We start from the raw sequence: 17,023 nt of genomic DNA, 5'->3' as shown, positions 1-17,023 counted from the left end.
TGAAGTGAGATCTGCTCAATGTTCAAGAATGCAAAACCTTCCTTCAATTTGTTAAGACTGGTTTATGCAATACCAGAAGAATGATTCAGTCTCTCTCAATTAGCTTTCATAACTGCTGATCATCTGATTATCCTTCTTTTAACTGGCTTTTAGATCTTTTGCACTACTCTGCATCTACTTCGGGGGATAGCAGGGCAATAATTTGCTGTAAATATAGCTGGATGATCACAATGTCAACACATTTCACAGCTTCTGCAGCTTCCTCTCTCTTTCTATTTATTTTCTTCACATGGTCCTGGCCTTCTCATAACTTCAGTCATACTTGTGTCATACATAAATGGAAATATGATTTCAAAACAACTAAATTTCAAACACATTGCAATGTTATTCAATTTTTATGGTATTTTTTCACATAAAAAAATTATTCTGAATTTTTTTTCTTACAAAAAAACAACCTGTAATTTTGGGTAGGTTTTTGAATGACCAGAATATTATCAAATTGCTTTGATAGTAAATCTTTTGGTATGAACTGAATTAAGTTTGTGAAGTGTAATTTATATGAATAGTCATTTACATTACTACAAATCAATATTTAGGTTAGGATTTTCAACATATTTGTTTACTTACTTTAACACCACACATTACTAATTATTATTTTATTAAGTTAATTTGCTCAATATTAGAAAAGAATAAAATCAGAAAACTGATTGTATTCATTTTGATGATAACATTTCTAAATTAAGAAAAAAATTAATTATGTGTCCTAAATTACACCCTTTTCTAGTTTAGAAGGTGAAGATATACTTTTGATATTAAAAAGTTATGCATTTATATTAACATTACATATAGTATTAAAATATCTTTCATAGAATTTTAATACTTTTTCCCAAGAGTCAAGTAATTAGATGCACTGCTGTCTTTATGGATTACACATACTTAAGACATGACCATGTTAACAATATGCTACAGCATTGCTATTAAAACTTTTTTCAAGTGCTATGCAAATTAATTTTGTGTAACACTTGTTGCTATACAAAAATCTTAAAACAAATTATCCTCCCCTAAATTTCCTTAAAGCATTTACCTACCAAATCAGATTTATACAGTTAATCCTATTGTGACAGGTCACAGATCAAAATCCATGTCATTACCTTTGTTGAGTTGCATTCAAACTTTTATTGAACTACTATTTTATGAATATATATCAATAAGTTTGATACCAACTTATAGATTTTGATTCAATTTTATAACTCAACATATTAATTAATTTATTAATTTACCAGCAAATATTGAAACAACACACCTAAATATCCATTTTTGTGTGTCATATGGTTACGTTGAATGCAGCATTAGTTCAAATTGGATGTTTGTGATGTCCAAATACAAAGTCTAAGGTTTCATACAAATTAGGAACTCAAATCACCAATACTGATAAGCTAAAAAATATAAGATCATATTGTTGCTATTTGTTGTAATACGGCTTATGAACTGAATCAAACACAACAGCCGTGATCACCACTTTCCATTTATTGGAAACAATCCATTATATATACTTAATTCAACATATATGGCATATGAATAACCAATCAAAAGCTAAGAATGTCTCCCTAATAGCTTTCTCAGCCACCACATTCTTTCAGTCTAAGATTTCAGACAAGAAGTTTGTGTCTTTAATCTGTTCAAAATTACATATTTTTTAGACAAAATACAACTTAATTACTGAGCTTGATAAATTATAGTGGAGTTATATGATATTGATAGTTATTTATGATTCATGATTATTTCAAATACATATATAAAACCTAGAAACAATTATTTTGTTTCATATCCATCACATATAAAATTTTACAAGGCTTAGCTATTCATGTATGACAAACAGCAAATGAGTACAGTGGTCATAACTAGAAGATATAATTGTTTGCTATACTTATTTACTTACTGTTCTATGTTTTAAGAAAAATAAGAATGAGAATTTGTTTGTAAATAGTAATAATCAATATATATATATATAATAATTGAAATGTAACTGTATTTTACAAATACTTGTTAAATAAAGCACAACCAAAACAGGTCACTTCGTAAAGACTAAAGGTCAGTTTTATATTATCCAACACCGTAATGAGTGCATGTGTGCCTCATCAATGCAGCTTCTATTATGTTAGTCATCCACAGCTGGAAGGTCAGTATTATAGAAATAAATATATATAAATATGTAACATTATGAGATTTAAAGCCATTTAGACTAAATACTTGTGTTTTTGTGTTATAATCTGTAGTCATTCTAGAATGAAAAAAGCATAATTTACATGTATTTCCAACTTTATTATGACAGTTATGAGTCAACTTGCAAACCATATAATTAGGGTAACAAAAATAACAGAAAAAATATAAAGTTTTACTAAAAACAAACGTTTGAAATATATTTACACATATTTGAGATTTTTGAGACAAAGAATAGTTTTTTAATCATAACAAGAAAATCACTTCATACTCAGGTGTGTAATGAAATAGACTTGATATTTACACAAACCAACCCTTAGTTAAAATACTTCATTAAAAAGCTAATTTTATGTACAAAAGGCTTATAATATTTAGTAAAAGTTACAGCATAAATAAGTAACTTGTGTATATTATACCAAGCCTGTTGTGAGAGTTAAATATTTAAATTTTACCTTTTTCTTATTTGCTTTTTCATACGGTATACAGTGTATCGCCCTTAAAAGTTTTAAAAACATTAAATCTGGCATATCCAAAAACTTCCACATCTCACAAAAGAGCACTATTTCTCCCCTGAGATCATAATATTCAAATCCCAGAACAAAAACAAATGTAACTTGTCTACATATTATACTGACCTGCACAGAAACTGTAGAGGGAATCCTGCATGCAACCACTGAATCACAACAGACCATGGCAGAGCCCACAGAATCACCTAATTTTGAACCATCCATATGAATGTGAATGGAAGAATTGTTTGAAAGATGTTTGGCAAATAGAAGACAGTACTTCCACGAATACTGCCCTGGATATTGTGGAAAACGTGTCAAGGTTTTAGGAATACACTGAGCAGCTAGTTGCCTGTATAATACAGTCAGTTACTGCTGCCACACAGTCGTCTGTTGATGGCTTACAGATGATGGCAGGATCAAGATCTGCGAGAGCAGTTAAAGAGGGCCAGTTTGCTTGATCCAGCTTCAACCAGGGCATGAGGGTCGGGTGGCATCAACCACAGCCAGTTGCTCTGAAAATTATTGGAAAATTATCACTGCTTCATGGGTTATTGTCAACACTCCATGAAAAGTGGGAGAATAGTGAACGGGAGAAAAGTAAGATATCAATAGCAGTAAACAACTGACTAGGTGCATGAAAATAAGTATAAGAACAACTATTGAAAAGAGAAAGGTTGTGATTAGAAAACATACGCTCTACATTAAAGTCCCCCACGATTAAAAAAGGGAGATGGCATCTGTTCAATGACAGCATCAAAGTCTGATTGATCATAGGTTTCTCCAGGCAACAGGTAAAGATAACAAACAGTGATGGTACGAACCAAGTAAACACAGATGGCTACGGACTCCAAGGGTGTGTGGAGTGGCAAAGACAGGGTAGGTACATGCTGACCACCAACAGTGCCCCCCCATGCACTCATCTGCCACACAGCCTCTCATTTCTGTACAAAGGAAACTACAGAAAGGTGACTGTATTGGCAGGTTCCAGAAAGGTATCCTATAAGGAAAGACATATAGGATGGTAGGAAGCAATCAGTGCTTTGATGTCATCCAGATCAGAACATAAACTTTGAAAGTTCTATTATACCAAAGAATCCATTTTTATTTATGTGTAGGTGAACTGGGTGGAGAGCCCTTTTGTTTATGACCATACCTTTCTTCTTTATTGTCTTTTATTCGAGGGAGGTCTGTAGATCTCCATGGACCCTGCCCTGAATTGATTGGGCAGGTCTTTGTTGTTGGAAGAGAATTCCAGAAACTGAAGAGATGAATGAATGATTGTTTTGCATCTTAGGGTGGGAGAAGAAGATGTACCCGAGGAAATGCTAATACCCAGAATCAAAGGAAGTGGATCTTGGTGTTTGCTGGAATGTATGTTAGGGACAGAGATGGGTATTGACATTTACTCATCAATTTTTTTAACCATGGGGATCAAAAGACTTTTCATTTGGTTTGAGAAAGATTCTTTTGGAGGCACAGAGTGATCCATCTACAATCCCACTGCAGTAGTGGAATGAAGTGCAGCAGCAAACGTCTGAGATGAAGTGGAAGATAGCAACTTCGAGCCTCAGGATAAGTGATGTTATCAATCGTTTTCAAATGCTGCACTTCTTTTTCTTCCAACCATTTAGGGAAAGCATGAAAGTAGAATGTGTGAGAGCCATTGCAATTGATGCAATGAAGGTCCATTTCACACTCATAGGCATTGTGGTCCTTGCCACCGTAACGAGCACACGTCAAGGAACCGTGACATGACGTCTTTGAGTGACTGAACCACTGACACTGGAAACATCTGAAAGGGTTTGAAATGTATGGCTATACCCTGCATCTAAGACAACCTGCCTTGATGGTGGCAGGTGGATGTGGTGATGTAAATGTCAGAATGAGGACATTGGTTGGTATTGTAATTCCATCTTTGCGAATGGAGATATGCCTCACTGCACAAACTCCTTGGGTGGAGAAACCAGTAAGAATCTCTGACTCAAAGATGTTCTTCAAATCCTTCTCAACAATATCTCCTCACGATGAATTCAAAGAAGCATGAGGTGTAACTTCAATAGGTATATCCCCAATCATCTTTGAATGCAAGAGGATTTCACTGCTGAGATGTGGATGTTTCCACTAATATCTCACCAGATCGAAGCTTCTTTACTGACTTTGGAGAGCCAGCAAATTCCTCTAGTCCCTTCTGAATGAAAAAGGGAGACATTCGCCCTACAGGTTTTTCTGAAAGAGAATGTAGTGTAAGAAAATGAGGTACAACAGGTGTTACAGATGCTGAAGATTGTTGCTCAGAATCTTCAAGATCTGGTCGTTTACCTATGGACTGTTTTTTCACTATTTTATTTAAGTTTTTATTTGCAGAATCCAAAATAAGAAAAGGAATATTTTGGTGCCTACTGACCCAACCCACCATGGCGATCTACGAGGGGATGCACTACAATGCCAAAGAAGGACACTGTAGTAACTCGAGGGTTTTGTGAGCACTATACTCAAACACCACTATCAGATACAATATCCACAACACTCATTGAGAACATCCAACACTGGTACTTGGTTGATCCTAGCCCAAGTGGACCAGCCGACTGACCCAAGGGGGGCCACCCCAAGGCTGCCAGTCTACAGGAATTCAAGGCAAAAGTGGTGTGTAAGGGTTGGATCCCTCAACCACCAGCATCCTCTCCTCCCCTTCACAGGTCACCATGCATGGCAAACGTGTGGGTGGATGTTTAGATCCCAGAGGAGGTAAACTGAAAGAACAGAACCTTTCCTGGGAGGTCCCCTCACCACATACAGGAATCCACCCCAGGGGCAGTTCAGCAGTAAGAATGTGTCAGCCACGTTTTAAGAGGTAGAACTTGGAACATCACAACAGTTACAATCAGTATCAAGATGAATATCTCCATAAAGTAAGTTCTGATTATTTGTTTGGTCATAACATACTTATTTAAACAGTGACCAAAACAAGTAATCAGCCATGTTTCAAGAGATAGGACTTGGAATATTGCAACAGTTACAATCGATATCAAGATGAATATCTCCATAAAGTAAGTTTTGATTAATTGTTTCGTCATAACATTCTTATTTCAACAGTGACCTAAACAAGTATAGCTTTAATCAAAGTCCAGTCATACAGTGTTGTTTAGAAAATATTTATATGTCTGATCTTATTTTTTATCATTTAATTTTATGTTAAGTATTTTATTATGATGATTACTCTGTATTTTTAGTTTAGTATATTGATTTAGGACTGGCTTGAGCTACTGTGGCTAGCCAGACACCACCAGGTATTATTGGGTTTGCAACCTGAAATACTGTTATGAGTGCAAGAACACAACTGATAAAACAATACTTTCTAATTTCTATGAATAATATACATTGAACGAAAACAAGGGATCTTTTGGCCCATACAGACTTTCCTGTCCATTAAATTAAGCTAAACCCACAAACAAAAACTTCAAAGCCATTCCTTATCATTCACATATTTTTCCAACTTACCATAAAACTCCCTTACATTAGCTTCATCCACCATATTATTATATAGGTAAGTTACTATTTGCAAGTTAATACAATCAAATATTTATTGGTAAAACAAAGTTCTCTCTTCATACCTTTACAGCTCGTTTAGGAGTTTCTGCTAATATGGGTGGCAATATTCCTTTGTAGAAAGACAATGGTCTAAAAAAAACAAAAAAACATCTGATATGTAAATATACAAGCTTAAAATATTTGCTATAAATATAAAATTATATTCTTTAGTTCAGAAGTCGCGTATTTAAAACCTGATGTCCTCATAACTCGGCTCTCAAGAAACAGTACCAGAAATCATAACTCCTGGATTTAAGTCAAAATTATAGTATATTTATAGCTAAAAAAAGTACACACAGCTTTGATATCTTTAAAATGTAAATATGTTAGGCTATGACTGCATGCTTCACATACACTTACTTGGTATATTTATGACAAAATATAATAATGACATATAATAATCATAGTTTATAAGTCTGTTTCGTCAGCTTTTTTTGTTCTTTGGGAACACTTCCCCCCTTGTTTTTTTTGTGTGAACTTGGCACATAAACCAGATACAACAATTCCTTTAGTCTTGAAAAAGATACAAAAACTGCTACACTTCCAAGGTTCACACCAATATTTGTTTTGAGAAATTAAACTAATTAAATATATCTTGAAGCATAACTTTACATGAACATGGTCAACTATGATGTTCACAAAACAAATTTAGCCCACACCCCCACTGCACTGTCCCTAGGTGACAAAGCTTTGTTTGTTTGTTTTGGAATTTCGCACAAAGCTACTCAAGGGCTATCTGTGCTAGCCGTCCCTAATTTAGCAATGTAAGACTAGATGGAAGGCAGCTAGTCATCACCACCCACCACCAACTCTTGGGCTACTATTTTACCAACGAATAGTGGGATTGACTGTCACATTATAACACCCCCACGGCTGAAAGGGCGAGGATGTTTGGCGCGACCGGGATGAGGTGACAAAGCAGAATAATCTAAATATGTATGGATGTAATGCTTAACTGAGTGGACTACTTCACTCCAGCCACTGTTCTCTCATGTACTGCAAATGCATGTTGTAAAAAAACTGAAACTTACATTTTTCTGCTCAATGAAACTACTGTACAGGATTATAACAGAAGTTACTTTATTACAGTCCAATTTTTATTTATTCTCAAGGATTTGTTTTTGTATGCAAAAATCAAAATCAGTAACAAAGGTTAATGGAAAAAGTGCCTATGTTAACTCTTTTATTATATCACACTGTACTTTGTAATAAAAGATGCAATCTCCTCAAAAGAAAAACGAAATAAAACTATATCTCATACCCTTCATTTCTAAACATCTTTTTAAAGGCATCAAATATTGATGTATATCGACTTGGATCATCTGCTCCTCTCTGAATTTGGAATCTTGTTTTAATTACATCTAGTGGGTGCATCATGCATATTTCCACAAAGCCTATTAAAATAAATAAAAAAAACTCAGTATTATAAAACTTACATAGTAAGCTATAATTAATGGAATATAATTTTATAAAACTTCACATATATTTTCTTAGTTCCTTCACACACATAAGCTTTAAAAGATGGCTTATGGAATTTGCACTTAAAATTTCATATTTATGGCAAAACATTTGGTTCTAATTTTGAACAATCAACTAGTGAGAAGATAGCAAGTCTGCAGTACCCTACCATCTGTGCTTAGAGATTGATTGCCCCTCTTATCATTCATCCACAACTTAGTGTGACAAATATTTCTTTTATCACAAGGATCTCACTGCAAATAAAAGCCAATAAATCTCCTATGGTTGCCTGCACCTGTGGCAAGAAATATGGTTTCATATAAATTAGATGGACAAGAAGTGGTAATGTGAACTACAAAGTGCATATTTGACATATCAAATCCTTAACCTTCTTGAAAACATATGGTTTCAGGAAGCCTCTCATTCTTCAAGATTTCCTTTTTTTTCTTCAGCAAGATCAGAATTAATTTGATCACCTGTTTTATCTCATTTCCATCTTGTAACTGTTCAAGATAAGGAATATTATTCAAATCTTCATTAATGAAAACTGTAGAAAAAAGTAGAATTTTGCAACCCATCAAAAATGAGCCTACTTTTACATCTGTCACAGGTCCTACTCCAATATTAATCTTTTGCTCACCCTAATGTACTCCAGGTTAAACAAATCCAAACCTTTATAAAATTTCCTTACAATGTGACATACAGGCACATCATATATTTTTTATTTTCTTTAGTGATACAGAAATATTCAAACATTTGAACATTACACCCTTGTGCAAATTAATTGAAACAAGACAAAAAATTACAATTTTTTTCAATTTTTTGCATTTTATTTCTGAGAATCCAAAAATTACTCACAAATTAATACATGATATGACCGCTTTTATTTTTCGGAAGATCATTAATCCGCTTAGGCATCGAGTCCACGAGTTGACTGCAATCTTTACTAATTTTTGGATCGCGGTACCACACCTCAATTATGGCCTCAATTAGCTTATCTTTCGTAGTACAGTCTTTTCCCCGAAGTCTTTCTTTACAAATTGTCCAAAGATTTTCAATAGAATTTAAGTCCAGAGAGTTCCAGGCCAGTCCAGCACCTTTATTTGCATTGTAGTCATAAAATTCTTCACAAGATTTGATGTGTGGCACGGAGCCAGATCTTGCTGAAAAATGCCAGATCTGGAAATCATTTTCAATTCTAGAACGACTGTTCTCTGCGAAACTTCAATGTACTGTGGTCCTCGCATCATATGTTCTATAATGCCATAATAGCTGAAAAAGCCCCAAAACATCTTCTTCAAGGGATGTTTTACGAACTGACTGATGTGAGATTCTCGAAGTTTCTCACCTGGAGATCTGCGACTTCTTTGACCCTGTACAAAGAAATGAGTCTTGTCACTGAATAACACCTTCCTCCATTGTTCTTGCATTCAGTTCTTGTATTTCAGACCCTATTGACACTGGTTTTTCTTCATTGAGTTGGTAAGAAGTTGTTTTTTTGACTGGTCTCCTTACTCTTCTAACGCAATTTCGAATAACATAATATTCCTCAAACTTTTGTCATATATCCCAAAAATAGATCAAATGTACTGCAAAACACAGCTAATGATGCTGTCTGTATAAAAAAATGGCTATTAAAGGAAATCAGCGGGTCCAGTGAGCCTACACGAGCCTCCATGCTGAAAATATTGTAATATGGCCATTTGTTTCAATTAATTTGCACAAGGGTGTAGCTATCATTTAGCATTTTTTTTAGTTACTTCATTCCTCACTTGCAAGGATATCTAAACATAAGGTTAAAATTTCTGGTTGAACAGGTTAGAAATGGGATATCCTTGGTTATCTAACTATGATATTGACTTAAAGCAGTAGCTGACTACTACTGCCAGGAAATAGAGTTCATATCATGACAGAACCCACTGGACAAATAAAGCATATTAACATTCAAGATGGTGCATTCTTTCTTTGATTCAGCTCTCTGTTAATCAACCTACAGGAAGGGCCTTCTTTCTCTTTGGATATTCATCATTTTAGGTTTGAAGCATGCAGTCTCAAGTCTAAACATCAATTAAGGAAGAGAGGGTTGTTTACACATTCACAATAAAAAATTATGCCATTAGCACAGAATAATCTATCTTATGTTTGTTGGAAAATCAGTCCCATCTGTGGTGCCCATGCAGCCAGAAAATTGAAATGAAAATTTGTTTCAAGTTAGAAGGATTTATTGTGAGCTTTTTTCTGTGCCAAGATAAGACATATATGGAACCCATTTCAATCTCTTGCAAGTTCAATTTAAAGTAAAACTTCTGTGGAAAGAATGGACCTTTTCACAGTCTGGAATTACTTGTTGACAACACAGAGAGTCCATTCCTGGAAAGAGAAATGGTTGAGCAGGAAAAGTGTTGAGTTTAGATACAGGACTTTCATTAATGCTGTGAGGGAAAAGAAAAAAAAAAATCAGTCAGTTTGCAACCATGTACTCAATGAGTTTTTTCCAATTAACATTTAGTCCAAAAGTCTTAGTTTGTCAAAATTTTACCAGTGATTATGATGTTCAAAATAAGAATGAGTTGAATTTAGGTGTCCCTAGATAACACTATCATTGCAACAGAACATAGTTCCAGTAGACAAACATTACTAAAACTGTTCATTTGGTAACCACGGGTGAGCTATATAAATTGGTAGATTATTCTAAAGTGTAATGATGGGAGATTGATACATATATGTGTGTATATAAGGTTATGTAAATAAACACGTACATGGTAGCATGTGCATCTTGGAAGGATTACTTGAAGTCCTTCGTAAATGTTTAAATAAACTAAAATAAAATTATCATCCAAACACAGAGAATAGTAACAAATAATGAAATGAATGAAATATAAAGAAATCTGAAATAGAGCTCAAAGTCAATGAATGTGATTTAATGTTTAGAATTAGTAAATACAAAATGAATTGTGATAGAATAGCCTGGAAGGTATTACTGGAAAATACACCACAGTGTATTTGTGATTTTTTGTTAATGTCAAGAGAATGTCTAAATTTTGACATTGAGAAGTTTGGCAAGATTGTGGATTTTTCATGGAAAAGACAAGAAAGGATTCATGCTATACAAAAGAGGGAAAGCAGTTTAATTTGGGTTTTAGAAAACACAATTAGATTTGTGCTTCTGAAGCAGTTTTAACTGGTGTTTCTCAGGGATATTCTAATTTGATTCAGTTGAAATATTTAAAAGTTAGCAAATCTGACAGTAGTACATGAAATTCATGGATAATGGTTTAGATATCATAAAACCTATACACGCCATTATTGCTTACATATTTAATTGGTTATAATATGAATATCAGACAGACTAGAATATTTTTAATATGAAAACAATTTTATCCAACAACTTCTTAATTCCATTATATAATACAGTTTGAGACATGAACCTGCTAGTTTCCTGACTTTTCCCTAAACCCTTTAATTGTAAATATAGGAATTATACCAATAATCAGGAACATCCCCAAGGTCAAAAGGCTTCTAAAAATAATAGTTATGGACCCCTTTATCTCTCATCTATGGTTCTCAAAGATTTAATGCAAATCTCTATTTATAACTATAACTATTTCCTTAGCATGAACAGAATTTTAAGAAAATTCTTTCTCATGTTTAAAGAAGGTGGTTAGTTTAAAAATCTATTCACTACCTTCAATAACATGTAACTAGTAAAACACTTGTTTAGCATTTAAGATGTGTTTTTTTCTTATATAATTAGATTATTTTCAAAGTCTGTAAAAGAACGAATATAACTTCCAATCTTCTTTTTACTTGTAGTTTACGGTAAATTGCAGTTTCAACTTTTTCAAGTAATTTTTATACATATTTAAAAACTGTAATGCTTGTATATTTATTTACAAATCCGAAATAATAATGTAGTATTATTATCTGATAATGAAAAGTTAGTTTCATCTACAATACTAGAAATTTAATTTGCATTGGCCACGAGACCTAAATTAAATATAAAGCATTAAATTATTACTACACCAAAATCACGTGGCAAATCACCAACACGTGAAGCATTTGTGCCTTTATATTAAAAGAGTAATATAAATTGGGATACATCTTTTCTACAGATAAAGTATCTACCTGCAGAGCCACCGGACGTAATTTGCATAGCAGCGTGTTTAAGTATACTTGGTTTGTTATGTTGTTTTGAATCTACCATTTTTTCGGATAAATGAAATGATTCAGAAATTACTTTTAAATTTTAATTTCAAGTGATGCCACCTACTACATGAAAAATCTGGGACAATATTCCTACTTATATTTATCTGGAATGTGAAGTATACACTGTTGGCCAAAATCTTAAGGCCAATAAACATAAAGAAAAAATATGCATTTTGTGTTCTTAGACTCAACCACTTATTTGAGTAGAGCTTCGAAAGATGAAAATAAGAAAAGGGAAAATACAAATAAAAACTTTTTTAGCATTTAATAGGGAAAATGTGAACACTATGAAATTAGGCTAAATACTAGTTGATCAAAAGTTTAATACCACACCAAAAAGAAGTCCTAAACAGGGTAGAAAATGCCCAACAAGAGGTCTCAGTAATGAGTTGTACGACCGTCATTGTGAATAACTTCAAATATTCGCATTAGCATGGTCAATATAAACGTTTGCAAGAAGACTGGCTTCAATGTTATTCCAAGTTGTGAAGACGGCTTCACAAAGGTCATGCACTGTTTGGAATTGACGTCCATTTTTATATACTTCCCTTGCCATCCACCCCCAGACATTTTCAATAGGGTTCAGTTTGGGCGAACATGCTGAATGGTCCAAAAGAATCACGTTATTCGCTATGAAAAAGTCCTTTGTCCTGCGGGCATTGTGGATTGCAGCATTGTCCTCCTTAAAGATCCAATCATTTCCACACAAACGAGGGCCTTCAGTCAATAAGGATGCTCTCTCCAACATGCCAATGTAATAAGCTGCTGTTTGACGCAATGTATAACCTGAAGCTTCATTGTTCCATGGAAGGAGAAAGCACCCCAGATCATGATGGAACCTCCTCTGCTATGTCGTGTAGAATACATCTCTGGTGGGATATCCTTATCGTGCCAGTAACGTTGAAAGCCATCTGGACCATCCAGGTTAATTTATTTCTCATCAGAGAACAAAACCTTCTTCCACCTTTCTACATCCCATGTTTAATGCTTCTCAGCAAAGTTTAACTGAGCTGTTTCGTGGTGTGGAAGGAGGCGTGGCCTTGAAGACGTTTACGGTTTTTAAAGCCTTTCTCTCGTAGATGCCATCTTATTGTTCTTGAGCTGTATTCTGCGTCCGTAAAGGCCTTAATCTGGTTTGAAGATCGGTTGGTTCTTGTCAGACAACCCGTCGAATCCTCCTGCTCAACGCCAGCGAAATTTTCTTGGGCCGACCACTTGAAATTCTCGTTTCGTATCCCTCAGGGTCTTTTAAGGAATTTGCAACAGCAGTTTTACTACGCCCAATCTCACCAGCGATGGCACATTGAGAGAGTCTTCCTTTTGCAGCTCGACAATTCTGCTACGTTCAAACTTTGTCAACTTTTTATCCTTTGCCATGTTTTTGCCCAATGTAACACAGGAGATGTCAGTTGGAGATGTTAACAACGACAATGCTTGAACACAAATGACTAAATTACGTTACGTGTTTACGGATTAACGATTCATTTCAATGTGGTCTTCAACTTTTGACCAGCTACTATTCAGGCTAATTTCATAGTGTTCACATTTTCCCTATTAATTGCTAAAAAAAAATTATTGTTATTTTCCCTTTCCTTATTTGCATCTTTCGAAGCTCTGCTCAAATAAGTGTTTGAGTCTAACAAGGCAAAATGCATATTTTTTTTATGTTCATTGGCCTTAAGATTTTGGCCAGCAGTGCATTTTCCCTTAACTTTTATCAATACATACAGATATACAACCTTGTGACTCGCATGAACAAAAAGGTGAAGTATCGAAGAATTAAGCTTTTGAGTTTTCAATAAGTAATACACTTTAGTATTTCTTTTTTATTGAAATGTTCTAAATGTTGAGTTGCATTAGATATATGAACATTAAAAAATAAATAAAACGATAAATCAGTTACATCTCCCTCCTTAGAGAATTAAAAATTGGCGTTAGGCAATTTCTAACTGAAATATTATATATAGAGAGAGACATACACACATACACATAGATTGATAATGATAAATTAAATACAATGCAATTCCAAAAAACTATACATTTTCAAAACTCATAACAATATATAACACAATTTTTACAAATAACAATTTGATAAAGTACAGCCTTGTCTTATGAAGATGGCACATTTGGTGATCTATGTTTTCTCATGAGCACACCATTTTTGAAAAAAGTAACAACTTTAAACTTTTTTCAGTTCGTTCTTTGGGAGTGCATATTTAAGTAGTGGTGATATCTTTAACCGCTTTTCTTGCTCATTGATCAGTTTATTTCTAGCAAACAAAACTTCAGCAGGTAAATCAGATCTCTCACCATCATTATCACTCACTAATGAATTGGACAATTATTCAAAAGATCCCTGTTGCTCCAAAAGATGTCTGATACAAATTTATAATATTGTCCTCTGAGTACGTGCTTATCATTTCTTTTTCGCTTAATTTTTTGCCTGAGCTCGAACCACAGCATACGAGGGAAACGCGTCTGGATTCCCTTCACTAACAACATCGTCCTTAAATGAAATAGTGATCGCCTCGCTAACCATTTTGGATTCTACAGCAACTTTCTCCTGAACGAAATCGCTCCTCAACAACAATAATACATCCTTAATTGGCATAGGAGGTCTTACTCCAACTACAACTGGTCATGAAATTAGGTCTGATACTTAACAAAAGTTATGAAGAGAAACATTAACAAAGCCACCCTCAATACCTTGAGCAATAACAGAATCACGAGTGGCAGAACTTGAATCTAAAGCCAATACATCTTCTAATAGCAACGATTGAATCACTTCACTATCCAGTAAAACACGAACTGGTATGGGATTGGCAATGTTATTTGTCCAAGTTACAAAATCAGCAAAACAAAAGGTATAAATTTCTTCCTACATAAGTCAGTCTTTTTATCAGTGGGCAAATTAACAACATCGACTGATCTGGTGAAAGTACGTTCATACGTGTACACAAATGCACTGAGTGTTGTTTTCTTTTCATTTTTTTTTCAAACTCCAACAATAGGATATAACACAACCAGATTTTTTACAGAAATAGCATATAGGCCTTAATGATTTTCATGAAGATTTATCCTGACTATCAGAAGATTTCAAACTAGAGGAGCTGAATTTTTATAAGAATCGTTAACTTTAGAGGATTGAACAGGTTTTTGTTTAGATAGTGGAATTTCTTTTTGTGAAAAGCAATTTTATGTGTTAAAGTGTAATTATCGGAAAGAGTAGCTGCTTCCTGTAGTGTTTCAACTTTCTTTTTATCCAAGTAAATGTTTAGGCTGTCACTTGTGTTTAAATTCCTCAATAAGACATAATTGTCTTAGTTTGTCAAAATTGTTGCCATTATACTTAGAATTACACCATCGATCAAAGTGAAATTCTTTTTCGTGAGCGAATTCCATGTAAATTTGATTATTTTGCTTGCGATAACCACGAAACTTTTAGTGATTAGCCTCAGGTATTAACTCATATGCTTTGAGAGTAGCTGCTCTAACCTTATTATAATTGGTGGAATCTTCTAGAGAGAAATCAGCATAAGCTTTTAGTGCTTTACCACTCAAAACACTTTCTAATAATAATGACTATTTTTCGATTTTTCGGTAGGCAATTTCATGGTTTGGGCAATTCTCTCAAAATGTTAGAAGTATTTATCAACTTCGTTTTTGTTAAATAGTAATACTTTAAAGTATCGATTGAGTTCAAAGTTGATATTTTGCCTTGGTCGATTGGAGTTGAATCTAATTTCCATTTTTTTAAGCCTGATTTCTTTTTTGATTTCGATACGAGGGAAAGTTCGGCCTCGAGACGTTTACTCTCTCTTTCAACTTCCATACCAGCTTTCTCTTTACGGGCTTCGATGCGGGTTTTTTCAACCTCGATTTGTTTGAGTTTAAATTGGATTTCTAATTTATCTTTATTACTTAACTCTGATTGGCAAGTGGAAGCATTAGAGCAGGGGTGGCCAACCCTCGGCTCTTTGACATATAATGTGCGCCTCGCGGAAATATCTTGGCTGAGCTCCTTTTTGCATCACAATTAATACAAAAGATAAATAAAAATTTTCAAGCCTTATAATTAATTACCGGGTATTAACTGAGAGTCCACTGGATTAAAACGTAAGCTTAATGTTCGTGGTGAGTAAATATATTTAAAAATTTAAATCCTAATTTTAATGCTAGATTTGAGGCAGAGATTAAAGAAATTTCGGATCAGCAAAGCTTACAGAGGAATTGTGCTGGAGAATCAGTAATCAGTGCTGACGATGTTAGTTTTAGTGGGCGTGGCTTGCGATCGCGTGAATGTAGTTTTTTGTGGCTGTGTTGCGGGCAGTGAAATTAGCGGAGTGTTAGTGTGATACTGAGCGCTGTAGAGTTTGGTTGTGTTACGCGTGTTGGAGCTCACTGTTTCTTTTCATTTTAATTTTTTAGAAGTGTCTGTGGAATTTTTGTGAAGGAAGATGGCGTCATGAAATTGTAAGAAGCGAAAGTATGTAGATGAAAACAGAAATTTTAAGCCACAGTGGTAGGAAGATATTGCATTCACCGTTAAAGGTGGTAAACCTTTGTGTCTTATCTGCAATGTGTTACTCTGTCATTACAAAGCCAGTCACTTGACACGCCACTGGGAAACAAGTCACAAAAACCTTTCGTATGATTATCCACCTAAATCACAATTACGGAAAAACAAGCTAATTGTGTTAAAATCATCACTAAATAGCTAGCAGATACTGTTCACAACGTTCAGTAAGGAAGTTGATACAACGATTGAAGCTAATTTGTTATATCATGGAATATTGCTCGTGCTGAACGCCCATGTTCTGATGGTGAATTTGTTAAAAAGAATATATCTGAAGTTATTGCAGTGTTAGATCCAAATAACACAAAATCTCAGCGACTAATAGCACAAACACCAGCTTTACGCCACACTACAGAGAGACGTGTCTTCCATATCAGTGCTGATGTTGCAGGCAAAACGCAAAATGATTTAAAGAATTCCTTTGCATTCAGTTTAGCCCTTGATAAATCTACAGACATACAAGACA

The 17,023-nt window shown here is 34.3% G+C and overlaps 1 protein-coding gene across 3 annotated transcripts in view; it reads right to left on the bottom strand.

The window, feature by feature from the left end:
* LOC143225615 (mitochondrial 2-oxodicarboxylate carrier) overlaps positions 1 to 12,055 on the bottom strand; it is a 35,542-nt gene extending 23,487 nt beyond the window's left edge. The window contains exons 1-4 of one of the 3 annotated variants that reach the window (XM_076455371.1): positions 11,901 to 12,012; positions 10,099 to 10,207; positions 7,579 to 7,711; positions 6,341 to 6,407 (exon numbers count right to left, since the gene is read on the bottom strand). In XM_076455371.1, coding sequence (XP_076311486.1) covers positions 6,341 to 6,407; positions 7,579 to 7,694 — 183 coding nt within the window. In that variant the 5' untranslated portion in view covers positions 7,695 to 7,711; positions 10,099 to 10,207; positions 11,901 to 12,012. The other 2 variants (XM_076455370.1, XM_076455372.1) reach the window with 2 other exon arrangements.
* Positions 12,056 to 17,023: the final 4,968 nt, after the last annotated feature.

The sequence above is a fragment of the Tachypleus tridentatus genome, chromosome 9 (genome assembly GCF_004210375.1).
Source record: "Tachypleus tridentatus isolate NWPU-2018 chromosome 9, ASM421037v1, whole genome shotgun sequence".
Lineage (NCBI taxonomy): Eukaryota > Metazoa > Arthropoda > Merostomata > Xiphosura > Limulidae > Tachypleus > Tachypleus tridentatus.
This window is presented reverse-complemented; position numbering and strand designations above follow the sequence as displayed.